This window comes from Mugil cephalus, chromosome 10, assembly GCF_022458985.1.
Source record: "Mugil cephalus isolate CIBA_MC_2020 chromosome 10, CIBA_Mcephalus_1.1, whole genome shotgun sequence".
Lineage (NCBI taxonomy): Eukaryota > Metazoa > Chordata > Actinopteri > Mugiliformes > Mugilidae > Mugil > Mugil cephalus.
The window spans coordinates 1,593,877-1,614,853 of NC_061779.1; the positions used below are offsets into that span (position 1 = coordinate 1,593,877).

General features: G+C 38.4%; 1 protein-coding gene across 1 annotated transcript; it reads right to left on the minus strand.

Annotated features, from left to right (window-relative positions):
- Positions 1-527: 527 nt before the first annotated feature.
- On the minus strand, positions 528-18,365 carry exoc3l1 (exocyst complex component 3-like 1). Its single transcript, XM_047597563.1, has 15 exons — positions 18,096-18,365; positions 14,007-14,182; positions 12,457-12,676; positions 10,175-10,426; positions 8,579-8,772; positions 7,640-7,858; positions 7,460-7,530; positions 5,295-5,412; positions 5,090-5,215; positions 4,355-4,455; positions 4,157-4,273; positions 3,817-4,087; positions 3,585-3,740; positions 2,230-2,363; positions 528-2,153 (listed from the first exon to the last, which is right to left on the minus strand). Exons 1-15 carry the CDS (start codon positions 18,136-18,138, stop codon positions 1,967-1,969), a joined length of 2,385 nt encoding a protein of 794 aa, XP_047453519.1. The 5' UTR covers positions 18,139-18,365; the 3' UTR covers positions 528-1,966.
- Between the last annotated feature and the right edge of the window lie 2,612 nt (positions 18,366-20,977).

Genomic DNA, 20,977 nt, shown 5'->3' on the forward strand with positions numbered 1-20,977 from the left:
TATAAATTAGTGCCTGAATTAAAGGAGTAAATGTATGTACAAAAAATCTATATGAAATATGCTTTTATAAGAAGATATATATATATATTAAATAGGCATAACAAAATCAGTCCTTTAATTAAGACAATAATTGTGTTAAAAGGGTATCAAATAAAACATTTAAATATAAAAATCATAATAAAATAAAATATTGTGTTGAATATAGGATATTATTAATTATATATTAAAGTGTGTTGTGAAATAAAACGGGAAAAAGGGTAAAAAAAAATGTTAAATGTAGTTTACATCATCACTGGATTATATTGTTCACACAGTTTATTTATTGATGTCACTTCATACTTTTTATTTTTGTTGAAAAGTCAAGAATCATAATATCATGTCAGCTCCATTTTTTCATCATAATAAGGTAAATAAACCTTATGACTTTATTTGAATCTAAATCCAACATAAATCACTTAATAACTTTATTTTTAAATTTATACTATGTCAAGAAATAAAACTAATAAAAATAAACACAACAAACGGGAAACTTTACAAAGACTTTATTAAGTATTTATGTAACAGAGTTAACAATGTGCTTTAACCAGATCAAACTAAACAACAGTTCAAAAGGGAGAAGAAAAAAAAAGAAAAATAACATAAATATAATAAATACACACAAAATAAATGCAAGTAAATGAAAAGTAAAAATCGTTAAAGAGCAATGAATTAGCAGCAAATGTTCCTCAAGACGGGAGGAAGAAAAAGGAAAAAAGAAAGTGGTGGAGGATTCAAAGTTATTCTACCTACGATGAAATAATGTAAAGAAATGTAAAAATATCCCTCATGTCACAACCTTCACTGCTGCAGTTCCTCTAACGTCCACTAGAGGCTGTGATAGATGTTAAAAGCGTTTAAACGTGTTTACAGTCAGTCTTTAACTCATTTCTTAGGGAGGTTATTTTTTGGTAAAACTTGTCCTCTCCTCACTGGGAGGGAGGTGGAGTCCTGCCAAGATGGCGGCGCCCAGAGACGCAACACTGAGCTTCAAAACTCTGTAAACTGTAAACACACGGAGGACGTCTCAGAGGGTTCATGCGTCTATTTAGATCTTATCTCTGCTTCTCTGTGGAAAAAATATGAACTCATTGTTTTAAATCTGAATTGACAGGAAGTGGTCGGTCATATAATTAATTAATGATCCACAGATCTTGTAACGGCTTTAAGCTGCATCTGATTTATTTTTACAAACTAAATCTTCGTCCGCACGCAGAGAAACAGCAGCGACGTTTCCACGGGAACAAAACACAATCTCAATTTTACAGAAGAGGAAGATTATGTTTTCATTATTCCCTTTGAGAAAAAAGTCATAAAGAATAAATTTTCTTCTCAGTCTCTTCAAAGTCCTGATTCAGAGAATTACACTGTGTTTGTAGCTAAAAGAGAAACGATTTCTTCTTATTTTTTCTCAAAGTTCATGATGGAAATCTGCCTTTTTTTCTCATGTGTGACTCGAAAACTCTTCTGTACAACTCTGCCGACCAATGTGAGCGACTGATGAACGACAAACTTTTCCGGAGCAGATGCTAACAGTGATGCTAACAGTGATGCTAACGGTGATGCTAACGGTGAGACTCAGAGTTCTGCATGTGCAGGTCCGACCACCTGAGCGACTTCTCTTCTTTGAGTCTTTCCACTTTTATATTTTTCCTTTTTTTTTGTTAATTAATCAAAGTTTAATAGAATTTCTTTATAAATGTCACGTCACAGGATTTAAGAGCGATAAACAGTTGTTGTGGTTATTTGATGCAGATCAGTCTTAATAATAATAATAATAATAATAATTATCTGGAGGATAATTAAAGACAGGACATGAACTAAGGTCAGACCTGAACCAGCAAATCATGACCTCAGATCCTGGAGGAGAAATAAAAACAGTAGAAGAAGATGTTTTGTGATTTTCCGATTCTTCCTGAGAACCTGAACGTCACGCACACTTGGCGGTGGGCAGGCAGAAGGCCATGGTGGGGGGGGGCACCAGGATGTCGGTGAAGATGGGTCGGTACCCGGCCGGCAGAGGGGGGGCGCTCTGCTCCAGCAGGTCCAGCACGGCTCCTCTAACGTCCCTGGAGACGTCCCCACGGACGTCCATCAGGACGGAGACATGGTCCTCGCTGAGGGGACGGACAAACACTGTGATGCTGGAGTCAACAGACGTATAAATACAGTTTATATGTGAACACGTGTTACCTGATGTCGGGGTATTTGGCCGCTAGTCCTGACACCTCCAGGATGAGCATCGCGGGGTCTTTGAGTCGGATGAATTCAGCCAGAACGGGAAGTAAAGCCAGAGGATTAACTTCAGGGACAGAACCTTCACCTTCCTGCTCAGTAGAAACCAACACAGAGCAGATACAAATATTAAGCATTAAAAATCACATTATTAAATTATGGAAAATATACTTTTTCTGAGAGTTATATTCTTTTTTTTCCATAATTTATATTAAATTAAATATATTGTATATTATATATTTTTATTTCCGTTTTAAGTCTTGTTTTGTTTATGAATTTCTTACAGTTATTTCAGTTTTACTAACTCTTATTTTAATTATTTATTATTTTCAATTATGTCCTTTTTTCAAGTCTTATTTCATTTACTAATTTAGTTTTTCAATTATTTCCTCTTTTACACTTATTTTATTTATTATTTTCATTTATTTAAGTTTTATTTTATTAATGCATTTTAATTATTTTTCTCTTTTCCATGTCAAGTCTTATTTTATTTATTAATTTCTTACAATTATTTCTGTTTTTTTTATGTCTTTTTATTTATTTACTATTTTTAATTATTTCCATTTTCCCAAGTCTTATTTTTTTCTCTATTATTTCCTCTTTTCTAGATCTTATTTTATGAATTCATTATTTTCAATTATGTCCTTTTTTCAAGTCTTATTTTATTTATTAATTTATTTTTTCAATTATTTCCTTTTACAATTATTTTATTTATAATTTTCATTTATCTCCCTTTTCAAAGTTTTATTTTATTTTATTAATGCATTTTAATAATTTTTCTTTTCCATTTCAAGTCTTATTTTATTTATTAATTTCTTAAAATTATTTCCCATTTTTTCAAGTCTTTTTATTTATTTCCTTTTTTAATTATTTCCAATTTCCGAAGTCTTATTTTTTTCTCTCTCTATTATTTCCTCTTTTCTAGATCTTATTTTATGAATTCATTATTTTCAATTATGTCCTTTTTTCAAAGTCTTACTTTATTTATTATTTTTTTTTTCAATTATTTCCTCTTTTTCAAGCCTTATTTTAATTATTTATTATTTTCAATTCTGTCCTTTTTTAAGTCTTATTTAATGTATTAATTTCTTACAATTATTTCAGTTTTTCAAAGTCTTATTTTATTAATTTATTCTTTCAAATATTATTATAATATTATTTCAAATACATTATTATATTATAATGTAAATAATTTCCCCCTCTCATTAATATTAATAATTGTATGATGTCATAATGCTGTATTTTAAGATGAAGCTGTAAAATATTTTTTATTTTATTTTAGATTTTTTGTGTGTATGTCTTCGTGCACCCACCAGGCCGTGGAAGATTTCTCTGAACAGCTGATCGTCCCGAAGCATCTGCTGAGCGAGTTGCCTCCTCTCGTCCGCGCTCCGACAAACCAGCTTCTTCTGCATCAGAGCCCGGACGTACTCCACCACCATCAGCCACTGGGCCTCCTCCTGCAGGCGCTGCACCCAACACAATAAACAACACAATGAACCACACAAACAGAACTCATGTTTACGTGCTGCAGAGACGCGTTACCTGCCGACAGGGCGGTCGGACCCGGCCGTACAGGTCCAGGTGGCGCTCCAGGACGCTGCACAGTTTGGGGGTGGGGTCGCCCTGGACCAGCCAGGGTCGGGTCAGCAGAGCCGGGAGGAGCGGCTGCAGGTCCAGGAGCAGCTGGTCCATCACCAGGCGACAGGCCCGTCTCACGGCCCGGTCCAGAGCGGCCAGAGGGTTCGGAGGCGTCCGAGAGAAGCGTCCGGCCGAACGGGACGACTGCTGCTGCTGCAGACTCTCCGTGGACTTCCTGCAACATTTAACACCATCTTAAAACGGACTCATCCACGTTAATCCGTCACCAGAAACATCGTCTTACTTGAGGATGATGCAGTTGCTGATGGAGGCCAGCAGGTAGTGGAGGTAGAACTTGTTTTTGTTGTTGCTCATGTCTCTGCGATGCTCCTTCCCGAATTCCACCAGAGCTTCCCGAAACCTGGAGGTCACAGTGGTTAGCGGTTAGCGGTTAGCACACACAAGCTTTAAAGCTTCAAAGCTTTGAGCTGGAGGAACAGACCTGTTCAGGAGGTTCTCCATCTCATACAGGCCCATCTGGATGGTCTGATCTCGCAGCGATGGTCCGATCATCAGAGCGACCCGGGCGTTCTCCTCCAGCATCTGCAAACGAAAAAACACGATAACAGGATGAAGACACCGCTCAGCTCTGCAGGCAAAACGCATCAGATACGATTCATAGCATCTACATCACAGGTAACAAACATACGGACTGACGGAGGGCTGCAAAGTGATGCAAAATGACATAGAAGGCTGGAAATTTTTTCCAATTAGAATCAGAAAGTAACTGAAAGAAAGAGAAACAGACAAAACCCAGAACTAAACGGCAAATTGATTTGTTCTTTTTTTATTTGAATGATTGTTTATTAAATGTAAACATTCTCCTCATCTACTCGTTTTTCTTTGGACTGAAACAAAAGTAAAAAGTCAGGAGTTGTTGTTATTGTAGGTTATTATTCTGTTGTGTTACTTGTGTCCGACCCCTTTGAGATCAGATTAGGACTGAACGTGGCCCCAGAACTAAAACGAGTTTGACCCCCTGATCTACATCTGCTGGAAATAGGACAGAAGAAGAAGAAGAGGAGGAGGAGGTGGAGGGGAAGTAGGACAAGATGATGAAGAAGGAGGAGGAGGAGTCTTCATCATCATTGTTTTTCTTCCTCCATGTTTCTGCCTCTGAACGACGTCAGTGTGGCTGCATTGTGTGTTTGTTGTGTACCTGTAGCGCTGTGTTTACCTGTGTGATGATGGTGGGCAGACTGGTTTGGTAGAAACCTTCGTGGTCTGTATCCGGCTCCTGGTCTCGCTGCCAGTCCTGCAGCTCCACCTGCAGAGCTTTGTGCATCCACTCGGAGACGCTTTTCTGCAGCAGCGACCGCCACAAATTAAAATTATTTCACAGCACAAATAATCTGGATTAAAGCGGCTGCACCGAAACTCACCCGGACGCTCTGCACGTATTTGCTCTGTAGCTGCTCCAGACCCTCGGTGGAGATGAGAGGCCCCAGCTCCTCCTTCTCCACCTCCTCCACCAGCTCCGGGTGACCCATCATATCCGGGCTGTGGACACAGGACGAGGAGGAGTTAACATTTCTACTTCATGAATAATCCCAGTGGTTTTTATTTCTCTGTCCCTCTGAGGTCTAATCTGAGGATTAGGGCCAACGACAAAACATGTAGTTAGAGCGAATGACATTAATCAGAATTATGACTTTTTTTTCTCAGAATTCTGGACTTTTTTGAGATTTGAGATTAAAATTAAATTTCAGAATCTTGACTTGTCTCACAATTTTGAGATTTAACATTAATCTCAAAAATTCTAGATTCTGACTTTTTTTTCTCAGAATTGTGACTTTTTTGAGATTTGAGATTAATTAATTCAGTTGACTTACATTATCTCAGAATTCTGGATCTGACTTCTCTCAGAATTTTATGTTTTTCCGACTTTCTAGAATTCTGAATTAAAGTTAATCTCAGAATTCTAGATTAATGTCAGAATTCTGAGATTAAATTAAATTTCAGAATCTGACTTGTCTCAGAATTGTGAGATTTAACTTTAATCTCAGAATTCTGACTTTTTTCTAGGAATTCTGGACTTTTTGAGATTTGAGATTTAAGTTAAATTTCAGAATTTTTGATTTGACATTAATCTCAGAATTCTGGATTCTGGACTTTCTTCTCAGATTTTTTTTTTCGACTTGTCTCAGAATTGTGAGATTCAACTTAAAATCTCAAATCTCAAAAAAGTCCAGAATTCTGAGATTAATGTCAAGTCAAAATTCTGAAATTTAACTTTAATCTCAAGTCTCAGAATTCTGAGAAAAAACAAGTCAGAATCTAGAATTTTGAGATTAATGTCAGAATTCCAAGAAAAATGTCAGAATTTTGAGATTAAAGTTAAATTTCAGAATTTTGACTTGACATTAATCTCAGAATTCTGGATTCTGGACTTTCTTCTCAGATTTTTTTTTTTCCGACTTGTCTCAGAATTCTCTGATTAATGTCAGAATTCTGAGATTAAAATTAAATTTCAGAATCTTGACTTGTCTCAGAATTGTAAGATTTAACTTTAATCTCAGAATTCTGACCTTTTTCTTGGAATTCTGACATTAATCTAAAAATTCTAGATTCTGACTTTTTTGAGATTTGAGATTTAAGTTAAATTTCAGAATTTTGACTTGACATTAATCTCAGAATTCTGGATTCTGGACTTTCTTCTCAGATTTTTTTTTTCCGACTTGTCTCAGAATTCTGAAATTAAGGTTAAATCTCAGAATTCTCAGATTAAAATTAAATTTCAGATTCTTAACTTGTCTCAGAATTGTGAGATTTAACTTTAATCTCAGAATTCTGACCTTTTTCTTGGAATTCTGACATTAATCTAAAAATTCTAGATTCTGACTTTTTTTTCTCAGAATTCTGACTTTTTTGAGATTTGAGATTAAAGTTAAATGTGAGAATTTTGATCTGACATTAATCTCAGAATTCTGGATTCTGGACTTTCTTCTCAGAATTTTTATTTTTTTCAACTTGTCTAAGAATTCTGAAATTCAAATTAAATCTCAAAATTCTTAGATTAATGTCAGAATTCTGAGATTAAAATTAAATTTCAGAATCTTGACTTGTCTCAGAATTGTGAGATTAAACTTTAATCTCACAATTCTGACTTTTTTCTCCAAATTCTGGCAATAATCTGAGATTTATAGATTCTGACTTTTTTTCTCAGAACTCTGAAATTAAAATTAAATCTCAAAATTCTGAGGTTAATGTCACAGTTAGGAGAAAAACGTCAGAATCTCATCAGAGTCTCCAGAACTGCTGGGGACACGTTTTAATTAATTAATTGGACAGGTGAGATGTTAATGTGAAGTCTGAACAGGACCTTGGAAAACCAGAGAAGGAGAAACAGAAAGTGACTAAAGCCCACTGGTTTAGACTAAATTTCGTTTGATGGAGATTAAGGCAAAGATGATGAGATTAAAAGGAAACGAGCTGAATTTGAACCAAGTTCACGTTTAACTGCAGATTCCGGTTCTGGATTGACGCTGTTTTTGAAGCAGAAGTAACATGATACATGATTGTGTATTTGTGTCACCGTGACGCTCACCTGTTGTAGATGTGCAGGACCCAGTTGAGCACAGCAAAGATTTCCCCGCTCTCCAGATCCCAGCTGCTAACCTAGGCAGCAAACATCACTTACATGTGCAAAGGTGGATTCACAGGACTTTCGGACAATCGGAGCGAATGAAGCACGAGAACAGAGGGAGGAATCGCAGACATCACTGACCTGCGCCAGGTGTGCGTGCAAACAGCGGTGGCTGGCCCTCAGGTAGGCTCCTGTCAGGTGGTAGTGCGGCGGGACGCAGTGCTCCAGCAGGTGGCGCACGGTGGCCAGGTCGGCCATGATGGCGTGCTGCAGGGCGGAGAGGTGGCCGGCCAGACCGGGACCGCGGGTGTGGAGGTAGGAGACGCTGCGAAACCGAGCGGAAACCGCCTCCTCCAGGACCTGAGAGGATGGAGGCGTGAGAGGAGACGGGATTAAAACACATCCACCCGACAGCTGGAGCTAACCGGCTAGCCTCGGCTAACAGAGAAGACATACAGCCAGACTGGAGCTTTGGTCTCAATACGTCATCAAATCCGAAATTCTCCATCAACTCTGCACCACATGGTGACTTTCCTGACAGAATCTGAGCCTCAGTTTCATGCATGGTCCCTTGGCTCCATTAGGTGGTGCCACCATTAGCTTAGCATTGATAAGTAGCATGCTGCATTGACTGGCATACTAGGAAATACTAGTATTTTCCTGGATTCTTTAATGAGCTCAGTGGTAGAATGTGATGACGTCCAGGAGAAATAAAACGTCCAAAGGTTGAATTGTGTGTACGTTGCCTCCTGTAGTGAATCAGAGGTAAAAACCCAACGTGGAGGAACTTTGGGTTCTTTGTTTGATCCAGATGGAGAGTGGACCTGGTTCTGTTTCACTAGAACTTTGCACGATTGATATTCTAGAACTGTTTAGCTAGTCAGGGTGATGAATGATTCAAATGATGTCATGCATCAGGTGTTTATATAGTATATATATATATAAAATACATAAATATAATAATGCATTGGTTTTAAATGGCTTTTCCATTCTAGACGCTCACAGTTGGATGTATTATCCCCAGAGACCAGGGAGTTTTTAGTTTTGGTCTTGATCTCAGAAGGAGAAACGGGTTCTGACCTGGAAGAAGTGGGTTCTCCAGCCGCGGGGTCGACCCGGCGGCAGAGGTCTGCCGTTGGTTCCTCCTCTCTCCTCCTGCAGAGCTCGGTCCAGCGCCTCCTCGCGCTCCACTATCCTCACGGCCGACACGAAGGGCGTCGGGTTCTGTCGAGCCAGAGCCAGAGCGCTGCTCACCACCGCCCACAGCTCCCGGGCTGCAGCGAGGAGAACCGGGACAACCGGGTTAGAACCAGAACCTCCGGTCTGTTCCACAGATTCATCACCATCATCATCATTCATTTAGAAATGATCTGATCCACATTTTCTCCAGCATCTTGTTGTTTATGTTGGATTATGTTGCGTTTATCCTCTAATAAAACATTCTCTGTTTCCTCTGTTTCCTTGTTCTGCAGGAAACGAGTGTTTTTTTATTTTATTTCCAGCAGCCACTGATTCAATCAGCGCCTGAATCCACTCCCATGTTTACAGGCTCAGCTGTGACTTTATTTTCATGTCTAAAAAGCCTTTAACTGGACTTGTTGCTGGCGCAGGTTCTTCATCCAACTCAGTGACTCACACCTGAGACTCGTCTTTGACACCTGTTGTGTTCTTGCACAACCTCGTCACGGTTTTAAAAAAATATTAGCAATTTTTAATTTATAATATATTATATTTTTTGTATATTCTCACAGTTTTGATATTGTCTTTTTATTGTTTTTGTATATATTTCTTGACTAATTCTGCACGACTGTGACCAGGTCATTAACATGGGATAAATAAACGATGTTTTATCTGAGTAGATTCTTCAGTTCTAAGCGACTAGTGAGAAACATACGGTAAAAAAACACAAATCAGAAACTGGTGCAAATAATTTGCATTAATGTCTAGATACGAGCGGTGGGAAAAAATATCGATATGGCAGCTTATCGCGTTATTTTTTCTTCTGATACAATATCGATTTTAAAAGAAAAATGTTTTCTGCACCAGTGCAACAAACTGTAAATGGATCATGTGAATTAATACTGATTTTTGACTCAATTTGTCCAGTGAATTATCACTGATGTCGTCTGATGCACATAAACACAACTTGTGTTTTAAGCTGCATCTTAAATTTCTCAGTGAACTATGTCGAATATTGCAATAAATCACAATATCATACTCGATACGAGATACTTTCCCTATGAATGAGAACCTTCACAGATACAAACATTGTCCTTTTACAGTTTGTTCTATGATTCCTGCTCTTCTCATCCTAGTTTTTTTAGCTTCCTCCTGATTGTTTTGCCTGAACAAACTCTGAATCCTGACACTCATCTTGTTAATTCATTTCTTTTTCAGAAGGTTTGTGACATAATTTCCAAATCTCAGTATTACCAGTGTTAATACTAATAGTGAGTCACGTTCTGTTCTCTTTGTGTTTGTTTATTGTCTGTTTTTTGTTCCTCCCACGTCAGTTTCTACATTTTCTTCTATGTATTTTTTTCTCATTATAAACATCACTACATCAGATGGAAATCAGCCTCAGCTACAATCTGGCATCTTTACGTTATTTATAATGTTCATTAATTTGCTCCGTCTCTAATTTAAATACAGATAATAACTCCTACATGTCCTCACCCAGGGCGTCCACCAGCTGCCCGACTCCAGAGAAATATTTGGCCACCAGGTCTTGGTCCTCGGAGCTGAGGACGCTTCCTGTCGTCCCCGTCGTCCCCGTCATCGTCCCCGTCGTCCCCGTCGTCCCCGTCGTCCCGTGCAGCTGCCACAGGATGTCGTCCTGCCAGCGCTCCAGGTCCATGAGGCGAGCGTGAGCCTCCAGGAGGCGGCGCGACTCCACCAGACGCTCGGTCTCCAGCACCGTGCTCCGCACTGCAGAGGACGAGGAAGAAGAAATAATAATAATACACATCTACTCCGTGTCTCAAAATGAAAAATAAATGATGCATCAGTCATTCCTGTGTCTATAAATCCTGAATAGTCTTTGATTTATTATTCCAGCGCTTTTAGAAAAGAAAGAATATTCTTTCCTGAGCAGAGAACATGAACATTCTTCAGATATTTTCAGATTTTACGTCTAAAACTTTCTCTTTTTCCTTCTCGTTTAGGTTTAAATCTTAAACTCTCCTCATGTCTCTTGTACTGTATGTTTTTATATATGTGTGGACGGGTTTAGGGCTAATTTCACTGGTACTTGTCACTGGTTTTTCATTCATTTATTTATTCATTTAAATGCATGTACACTGCTTTATATTGTCAGGTATTTCTTTGCTCCCACGACAAGTGTTTGTGAAGAGTCACTTTATATTAAATCACTGGGATTTAATATCAAAAATAAGTTTTGTTTTGGTTTTAGAGTGAAACAGAAACTGGTGGAGACATTTGTTCTGATAACTGATCATGATGATGTGTTTTATACGGCGTTTATCATGTCGCTCTGACGTTTATCACAAACTGTGGAGCTCTAACTCATCACTGAGTCTCATAGACCGAAATAAATCATCCATCTTTATGTGGACGAAGGACTCGGCCGTCGGAACGTCTTGATTTATGAGGTTATTCTTGACTCCGTCTTATTTATCGTCTCTTTTAATTGTGAATAATTGGGCCGATCGTCTCTGCTCTCAGGACTTTTTCCTGTTTCTAAGGTCAGAACAGAAACGTGGACGGAAGCTTTTAGTCCACGATAAATCCCATAATACTCAGATAATGTTTTATTTGGGTGTAAATGTTTTATTTTTAACTGCTCAAGTCTAACTATATATTATATCACTTTTCCAGGTCTCTGGAAAAAGACGTCGCTGATCTCAACGGGACAAACCTGGTCAAATAAAGGTGAATAATAATAATAATAATAATAATAATAATAATAATAATAATAATAATAATAGGGAGGCAGTTTTAATTACTTTGTAAATTATAATGGATGTTAAAAATATATTTTTGCTTCTATATAACCAACGACCCGTCAGTATTTAAATCAGCTCCACCTTTAATGGTTGATTTCATGGTTTCATCCGTCTGAACATGTCAATATTTCAGCGTCGTCTCGACTTTGTGCTCTAACATCTGTTCACACTCTGAATTACAGCAAATCCTTCATGAATCTTGAGTGACAACAGGCAAAAAAAAGTAAAAACTCACCAATAAATCACAGATGTCGATTCTTATTGGATGTTTACAGTTTTCACCTCGCTTTACGGAATAGGTTTTAAACCATGTGAATAGTTTATAACCTTAAATAACAATTTCTGCAGCTCTTAATACAATTTGTTCCAAAGTCCAGATCGTTAGATTTTCTATGACCTTAAATTTCAAATCTATTTCGATTGATTAATTAATTTAACCCTAATCAGAATGAATCATACATAATCTATATTAACCTAAACCAATAAAGCCGGTTGTTTTCATTTTAACTTTGTGCTCTAACATCTGTTCACACTCTGAATTACAGCAAATCCTTCATGAATCTTGAGTGACAACAGGTAAAAAAAGTAAAAACTCAGCCCTAAAAATCACAGATGTCGATTCTCATTGGATGAGTTTTATCAGATTCTCACCTCTGCGTTACGAGAATTATGGTTCAGGTAATTTAAAAACCAATGTGAATAGATCTTACACCTTAAATAACAGATTTCTGGCAGCTCTTAAATACAATTTGTTCCAAAGTCCAGATCGTTCGATTTTCTATGACCTTAAATTTCAAATCTATTTCGATTGATTAATGAATTTAACCCTAATCAGAATGAATCATACATAATCTGTATTAACCTAAATGACTTAATGTTCAGCAGAGTTTCGTGTCTTTTAGCTGTTGATGAACAACCTAAACCAATAAGGCCGGTTGTTTTCATCCTTCTCCCCTGATCAGATAAACACTGGTGATCGTGGTGAATCCTCACCGGAGTAAAGTCGCGGCAGGTTGCTGACGGCAGCGAGCAGCTGCCGGTGGCTGACGGCTGCTTCTCTCAGCTTCTCCAGAGACTTGAGTCCGTCGGCGTTCTGGTCCGACTCCAGTCCGGCCTTCCTCAGAGCCTGGGACACCTCCTTCAGCTCGGCCCGGGCCTCGCGGAGCTGCTCCAGCCCCCAGCCCACCCCCTCCAGGTACGACTGCACCATGGACTGCAGAGAGGAGGACGGACGAGGGTCAGGCGGTAACCACGGTAACCTTCACTAATTAATCGCCTGCTAATTAATAAATCGACAGACGTCAGGGGGAGGAGTTTTCAGGAGGTGGAGGAAGAAAAAACAAAGACACGATGGAGACGATGGAGACTCACAGAGACATTCAGGACGTGAAGGAGGAGGAACAGTCTCCTTCCTCCTCCTTCTTTTTCTTTTATTACTTCTTCTGTTTGTTATCCTTCTTCTTCTTCACCTCCTCTTTCCGTCGTCTTGTCAGCCACTTCCTCCTTTATCATCTTCTTGCTCCACCTCCTCTTCCTCCTTCTTCTTTCTCCTACTTCTATCTGCATCATTCTTCTTCTCCTCCTTTAACTTTTTCCTCCTCATCCTTCTTCTTCTTCACCTCCTCTTTCCTTCGTCTTGTCTGCCTCTTCCTATCTTCTTCTTTCTCCTTCTTCCTCTACCTTTATCTTTTTCCTCCTCATCCTTCTACTACTTCTTCATCCTCTTCCTCTCCATCTTCTTTCTCCTCCTCCTCTTCCATCTTCGTCTTCTTCTTTCATCTTCCTTCTACTTCTTCATGTTCTTCTTCCTTCTGATTCTTCTCTTTCTCCTACTTCTATTTGCATCCTTCTTCTTCTTCACCTCCTCTTTCCTTCGTCTTGTCTGCCTCTTCCTATCTTCTTTCTCCTTATTCATCTTCCCTCTCCTTCATCATCTTCTTGCTCCACCTCTTCTTCCTCTTTCTTCTCTTTCTACTTCTATTTGCATCCTTCTTCTTCTCCTCCTTTATCTTTTTCCTCCTTATCCTTCTACTTCTTCTTCTTCATCCTCTTCCTCTCCTTCTTCTTTCTCCTCCTCCTGTTCCATATTTATCTTCTTCTTTCATCTTCCTTCTACTTCTTCGTGTTCTTCTTCCTTCTGATTCTTCTTTTTCTTCTACTTCCATTTGCATCCTTCTCCTCCTCCTTCTGTCTTCTTCTTCTTCCTCTGCCTTTATCTATTTCCTCCTCATCCTCCTTCTTCTCATTCTCCTACTTCTATCTGCATCCTTCTTCTTCTCCTCCTCATCCTTCTACTACTTCTTCATCATCTTCTTCCTCTCCATCTTCTTTCTCCTCTTCCATATTTGTCTTCTTCTTTCATCTTCCTTCTACTTTATGTTCTTCTTCCTTCTTCTCCTCCTCCTCTTTCTTCTCCTTCCTGATCCATTTCCAGTAAACTGATGTTTTTACATAAACACACGTCTCCATGGAAACAGTTTCATCTGATGAAGACTTATTGTTGTTATTATTATTAATGTGTGTGTGTTTGTTTTTGTGGTCACCTTCAGTCTGGTGTGGACCGACGCCGTCCTCTGACTCTCCCTCTTCTTGTACTGACTCAGACGCTCCAGGTTTTCGGGCCGACAGAAAACGCCCGACGCCCACTTGAGGGCGGCGCCGCGAGCCAAACGCTCCGCCCTCTCCACCTCTGGCCACACCTCAGCCGCTGGCACCGAGTCTGGAAATAAAAAATAAAATAAACTCCCCCCTTAAACTCCATAACACTGACCACAACCCACGCTTCTTTTATTTTAATCATCCTCGGAGGACGCACCTCTTTGGTCGCTTCATTTCATTTTGCAGCTTCTGGTGATGGAACCATTTGCAACAGAAACTAAAACTCCGCTCAAAGTTTGCATCTGTGCACGACGACCACGGTTCCTAATCGCCTGATGCTTTTTACATACTCTACTTTTAAAATGTTGAATGAACTGTGCAGCTTCTTGTGTGTATGTGTGTTTTTCTATGTTTGTTAACTCTGGCTCAGGTCACCTGGACTCAACTGGATCAATCAATCAATCAATCAATCAATTAATCAACTAATTTTATTTATTAGCACCCTAAACCTTTCAGAAGTCAATTCCATTCATAGTGTTTTACATTTGGAAAAAAAGTGGAGCAAACTTTAGACTAATGCAAACTGTAAAAAGAATAAGTTAAAATAATAAAACAAAATAAATTATATAAGAAAATAAGAATAAACTAATAAAAACATAAAATTGATTAAATATAAAAACATGTAAGAATATTAAAAACAGAATGAAGTAAAATGCAGGATGCTGTCTGCTTTCTGGGTAATGTAGGCACCAGGTTTTGAAACTAGTTTTAAAACTAGATTTTATCATGAAAATGAAAATATTTGAGCTCAGTTTATGTGATTTTCTTACAGTTATTCTGAGAAACATTTTAATAACATTTCTGGAGGAAAACGCGTCTTGAGACGAGGACACAACTTCTCCCACGACAGAGGAACCGGATTCATCTGCTCCAGTCGCTCAGTCGTTATTATTTCGCTTTTTGTCCAGAAAGAGAAATAAAATCCAGTCGTGTGTCAGGAATGAGCAAGTTCTGCCTGATTTAATCTGGTTCTCATTTACCAGCCCAACACAAATATTCATGGCTCAGTTAGAGCTGAGACGTCACAGTTCAGACACCGAGCGAGGAGAGAATTAACCTCAGAATATATTTAACGTCACTTTATTTCTACAGCACATTTAAAACCAGATAAAAAAAAACACCTGCCTCCTACAAGTAAAGCCCCAATAACAGAAAAGCTAAAACAGTTTTAAATGTTTTTACTGTACATGTATTTAATGTTTATCTGTCGCATTAAGAAGCTGATGAGTCAAGAGAAGCAACTAAAGGTTTTTATTGTTACAGGTAACGATTTTTCTGCAAAAAGCAGCAAATATTTGACATTTTCTGACAAGACGCGCAAACAATTTTACCGAACTTTTAACTGTTAGTGTAAAGAATTTCTACCCTCCACAAACAGAACTGTTCATCTGCTTTAAACTACATCTATTTATTTACTCATTTACTATGTAAATCGCTTTACTGTCTCTGTAGTTCACATTTTATAGTGTTTATGACCTTAAGTTCTGTTTTATTTCATGCAGCGTTTCATCAGTTCCTGTCTGTTTATGATAGGTTCTTTTGAATTTTAAATAATGAATTTTAAAGTCGTGTGTCTGTGTTGCGGCACATGTGGGATTATTGAATACAGCACTTGGTGCTACTTTTTGTATGAAAACTGCTTTACAAATAAAGTCAGATTAATTGATTGATTGATTGATTGATTGATTGATTAGGTCTGAACCTGAGAGAAGCTGATCTCAGGATTAATCATTAATCAGTGTTGTCACTAGAATTTGTGCATCAGATTTTCTTTTAAGTTCGTATCCAAACTAAATGTCTTTTAAAAGGAAACGCTCTGGAATTTGTTCAGTCTGATGTTGCAGGCGACTGAAACTGGGAAACAAACCAGTAAAAAAGGATATTTTACAAACGAATGAATGAATGAATATCTCCAGGTCTAAAAGTTTCCCATCAGAACATGTTGTTTATTCTCCTGTCAGTGGTCATAATGATGTGGCTGATCTGTGTGTAAATGTCATTTATACTTTGTGAAAACATTTAAACTCGGGTTGAATTCGTGAAGATGCTTTAGAAGCATCAGATTTTCATGTTTTTCTCCGGCTGAAGACGATGAGGATTTATTTTCCAAACCAGCCTCCGGCTCCGAGCTCCGCTCCCTGAATCCATGGCAACGCAACCTTCCTGAGAGCAGGAAATAAAATCAGGCAGCGGCTTTAATGCCTCGCGTCTTATCAAACAGAGATGATGGACGACGTTCCTGGTAATAACGAGATGAGGGAGCACATTCAGAGCATCGACGTTCAGGGGGATGAGTCAAACTTTTTTTAAAATGAGCTCATCTCTCGGTCACATGACCCTGATTCCATTTGAATTGCACATCTTAATTGGCCTTAACTGAATAATGAGCCGGTTTAGTGACTCAGCAGAGAGTAATGTGCTGAGATTAGAAAACGTTCTGGTCCCGGTGACAGACGCTCTGTGTCTCTGAGGAGGTCATGGGACACGTTCACGCTCTATAAACCGACAACGACAACAACGACAACAACACAAACCCCGGAGCTCTGAGTGCAGGGAAGTGATGACGAGTCCACAAAACACGACAACTACTCGGCGATCGATGCGCCCGCGCTGCTGCCATGGAAACCAGCAGACTCTCAGGTTTCTGTCCGTCTCCTACACGGTTGTTTGTCTAGAGCTGCAACCAAAGGTTATTTTGTGTTTCTGACACACAAACCGTCTAAGAAACGTGATGGAGCAGCAGAAAAAAACATTCATGCAGCCTGCAAGAATCTGGTATTTAGGACAAAAGCAGTAAATATGGATTATTATTGAAATAGTGCCACTATAAATGTGTTACTTGTCCAGAGATGCAACTAAAGGTTATTTATGTCACTGATGAATTAACTTTTGGTCAAATTGAAAACGTTCATGCAAATTGTCGACGAATGTGACATTTTAAAGCAGCAAACTCTAACATTTGAGAAGCTAAAAGTATCAAATATCTGAATTTATCTGGTTTAAAACTCACTCATAGATTATTAAAATAGGTTTAAATGTATTCACTGTACATTTATTTACATTTAATTCACTCTTGAAATGGACTGAGATGTGTTGTTGTCACTGTGACCTGTTTAGAGATGAACTAAAGATTTATTTTTTGTCATTATAAGTCAAATGTGAAAAATCAGTGGAAACTATTCATGCAAACTGTCATGAAAGACAAAGAAAAGCAGCAAATATTTGACATTTTCTGATTTAAAAGTGGTTAAATCTATTTATAAATGACTAAAACAGTTTTAAATGTTTTGACTGAACATTTATTTAATCATTCACTGTTTCTTGCTCTTGTTGTGAAGATTTTTTTTGCAAAAAGCAGCAAATATTTGACATTTTTTGTGATTTACAAACAACTTTATAGGTTATGAAAATAGTTTTAAATGTTTTCAGTCTAGAGCTGCAACTAAAGATTCATTTCCTCATTATTTAATCTGCATTTCTTCCTTTATTAGTCGATCAGATGTAAATAAAACCACCTGCAGCTGAAGATACTTTGGACCTAAATAAAACAACACATTTTCCTTTTGCATTTCTTATTCATTCGATTATCTGACGTAAAAACATTCCCGCTCTGATTCAGCAGCTTTTAGGAACCAGCTTCTTGCTCTGGGACCAGAGCGACAACGTGACGCTGACTCTTGAAAACAATGACACAGAGGTTCCCTCGTTCTTTTCTCGGGGCTTTTTCAACTTGTTCCCAGATAAAGAAGGAGAAATTTAAACCTCTTCACTGAGCACGAAGCATGAGGAACCCGTCAGAGACGTGAGGAGGATATCTGCTCTGAATGTAATCAGATTACCCCTCCACACCTGATTCATTCACCCCCCCCCCCCCCCCCCCCCCCGTGTGGATGTGGGTGTCGGCTGTTGTGCAGCGGCGTCAACAAACAAACAAACAAACAAACAAACAAACAAACAGTTTGTGTTGTCGTTACCTTGTGGTTCGTCGCCTCCATTCTTCTGATCCACCGCTGACATTGAAGTTTGGTTCTGAGCCGCGCTCCTGTTTCCCCCCCGAGGGCTGAGGGTGACGAGGAGGAGGAGGAGGAGGAGGAAGGTGAAGAAGAAGAAGAAGAAGAAGGAGAAGGAGAAAGAGAAGGAGGAGAAAGGGTGGAGGAGAGAGGGCACATATCCATTCTACTGACGCTTTCCTCTTTTCCACCCTTCACACACACTCTCTCTCCTACAGACACATCCTCTGCTGAGAGGCCGGCAGGAAAGGGAGGGAGCGGAGGGGGGAGGAGGAGGGGGGAGGAGGAGGGAGAGAATAGTGCTGGAGGGTGGAGAGAAGAGGGGGAGGAGGAGGGGGGAGGGAGGGAGAGGGCATATGCTGCATTCAGGACCCAGAGGAGACGATGGTAAAACACTGGAGGAGGTTTCTGGTCCTGAGACAAGACAAGATTTTTATTTTCTAAAGGTTGAAACCAGAGAGTTTCTAGTGAAATTGTGTAAATTGTTTGAAAGCGTCATAATTTTTTGATTTATTGAGTCACGTTGCAGCAACACACTAAAGTTGACGTAAACTTTTATTTTCTTTCTTTAAACACACACACACACATATATATATGATTTATTTTTATTCTAATAATTAAACGTATAATTGTTTTTCCCCTCTAGACTTTTCCATATTATGGGTTTATTAGTTTATTAAAGTCTTATTATTAATTTATCTTTTTTAAACATTTTTTTTTCAACATTTATTATTTGTTTGATTTATTTCTATTCTAATTTTCTTTGTTTTTTTTATGACTTTAATAATTTCTCTCACCTTTAATAATATTTTTCCCTCTAAGTTTATTAAACAAACAGTTTAATAAACAAATTAAAAAAGATAAAAAATTTGTGTTTTTTTTAAAGACGAATTGGAAATTATGAAAAAATATTATATATATTTATTTTTTATTTTCTTGTTTATTTATTTTTATTCTAAATTTCTTTGGCTTCTTCTTTACTTATTTTCCTTATTTAAAAAAAAATTATTATAACTGTCCCTCTTGACTACATATTATGGGTTTATTAGTTTATTAAAGTATTAATTCCCTTTTTTAAACAAATTGAAAATGAAAAAAAAAAAATTAAACAAATTATGAAAAATGTTATATATTATTTTTTATTTTCTTATTTTTTTCTGATTTTCTTTGGCTTTTTAATGTCTTTCCCTCAAATTATTTTAATATTTTTTCCTCTAAGATTACTAATTATTATTGATTTCCATTTTTTAAAACAATTTTATAAACTTTTTTTTGTTTTCTGTTACATAAAGTATTATGGGTTTATTCATTTATTATTCATTTCTCTTTTTTAAACAAATTGAAAATGTATTATTGTTTGTTTTTTATTTATTTTCATTTCTCCATCAATGTTCTAAAAAAAATTGGAAATTCTATTGTTTATTTTTATCTTTGCCTTTTTTATGGCTTTACTTATTTCCCTTATCTTTAATAACTGCCTCTCTTTCCATTTTTGCATTTGTGTCGTTGTTTTCAGTCAGTTTTTCTTCAATAAATGAAAAAATGATAAATAAAATAATTAAGTTGTGGCGTCTGAAAATCTCAACAATAACCCGGAAAACTTGAAAGCCACATGAGGAGGGGACCAGGAAAACAATCCATCCAGATGGTGGCACAAGAGGTGAGAGATGGTCAGGGGGGGAGAGTAGATGGAGTAGAGGGTCGGGGGGGGGAGTAGAGGGTCGGGGGGGAGAGTAGAGGGAGTAGAGGGGGGGGGGTGTGAGTCCGACAGTCTCTGCAGTTGCAGTCTCGACTCGTAAAGAGAAACCGGTTCCTGGAAGAAACGATGCATAATTCATAAGTCATTAGCTTCCAACTTCCAACCGACTGCAGCACAAACGAAGACAAAGCAGCCGACGGCTTCAACGGACTCAAAGACGATGAGTTTCTCTGCAGGACGAAGGAGTCGTGTCCCTCCACATGTTCTCAGATCTCCACCGAAACAATAGCTGTGGTTGACCTCCTCTGATACGACGCAGTACCACTACTACTACTACTACTACGACCACTACTACTACTACTAGCAGCAGGGACCAGGGAGGTTTTCTGTTTACTTGTGGACCCGTCCCGTCCTCTTGACCCCAGCGTCCAGGCGTCTTCCCGGACGTCTTGAAACCACAGCGAGGAGCGATGCCAAGCGGCCCTGCGCTGCCGGAAACACTACAGATCCTCACATTTGCGTGGGTGTGTTGTGTGTGTGGACGGAATAACAAACAGAGCTGGGAAACAAGGATAAAACAACATTATGCAAGAGACGGATACGAGTCTGTTGTGAGAGTGAGAGGAAAAAGTTGAATCTCTGGTCTCTTCACCCTGAACTCACCCCCACGGTTTCACAATAACACAATAAATAACGAACAGGAAGCCAGAACCACTTCAACCAGCCACAGCTTTTTTTTTTTTTTTTTTTTTTTGATGTTTTTGTGGCTGAAAGTTTGTGAGAGTCTCTCTGTTGAAAACTGATTCTGCTCCTGCGAAGATATTTCATTTGAAGTATTTTCCCTCCGTATCAGTTAAAACCACAGATGGACGGAAGAACTGCTCCTAAAAAAGTAAAGGAGCAAAGTGAGCAGAGCTCCCCCTGGTGGCTGGAGGCTGCAGTATAGCTCATAAGCTCCACCCCCTCCATGTTAGTGGGCGGGACTTGGGCCAAAACTAAAACACTAAAATACATGTCAAATAAATATTTAATTCGACGACGGTTTCTCTCATTTTAAGTAGTTAATATAATGTTAATTAATGTTCAAGTGTCAATTTTTTTTGGTTTCATTTTTTGACGCTATAGAAACAGGATGTGACATAATGGC

Bases quoted from the DNA above. Each gene is read 5' to 3' on its own strand.
- exoc3l1 (XM_047597563.1), bottom strand. From the start codon at position 18,138: ATGTCAGCGGTGGATCAGAAGAATGGAGGCGACGAACCACAAG. The intron at 5,413-7,459 runs GTGAGCGTCACG...CTGTGTCCACAG, and splicing joins GTCCTGCACATCTACAACAG to CCCGGATATGATGGGTCACC. The intron at 2,154-2,229 runs GTAACACGTGTT...CCGTCCCCTCAG, and splicing joins GCCAAATACCCCGACATCAG to CGAGGACCATGTCTCCGTCC.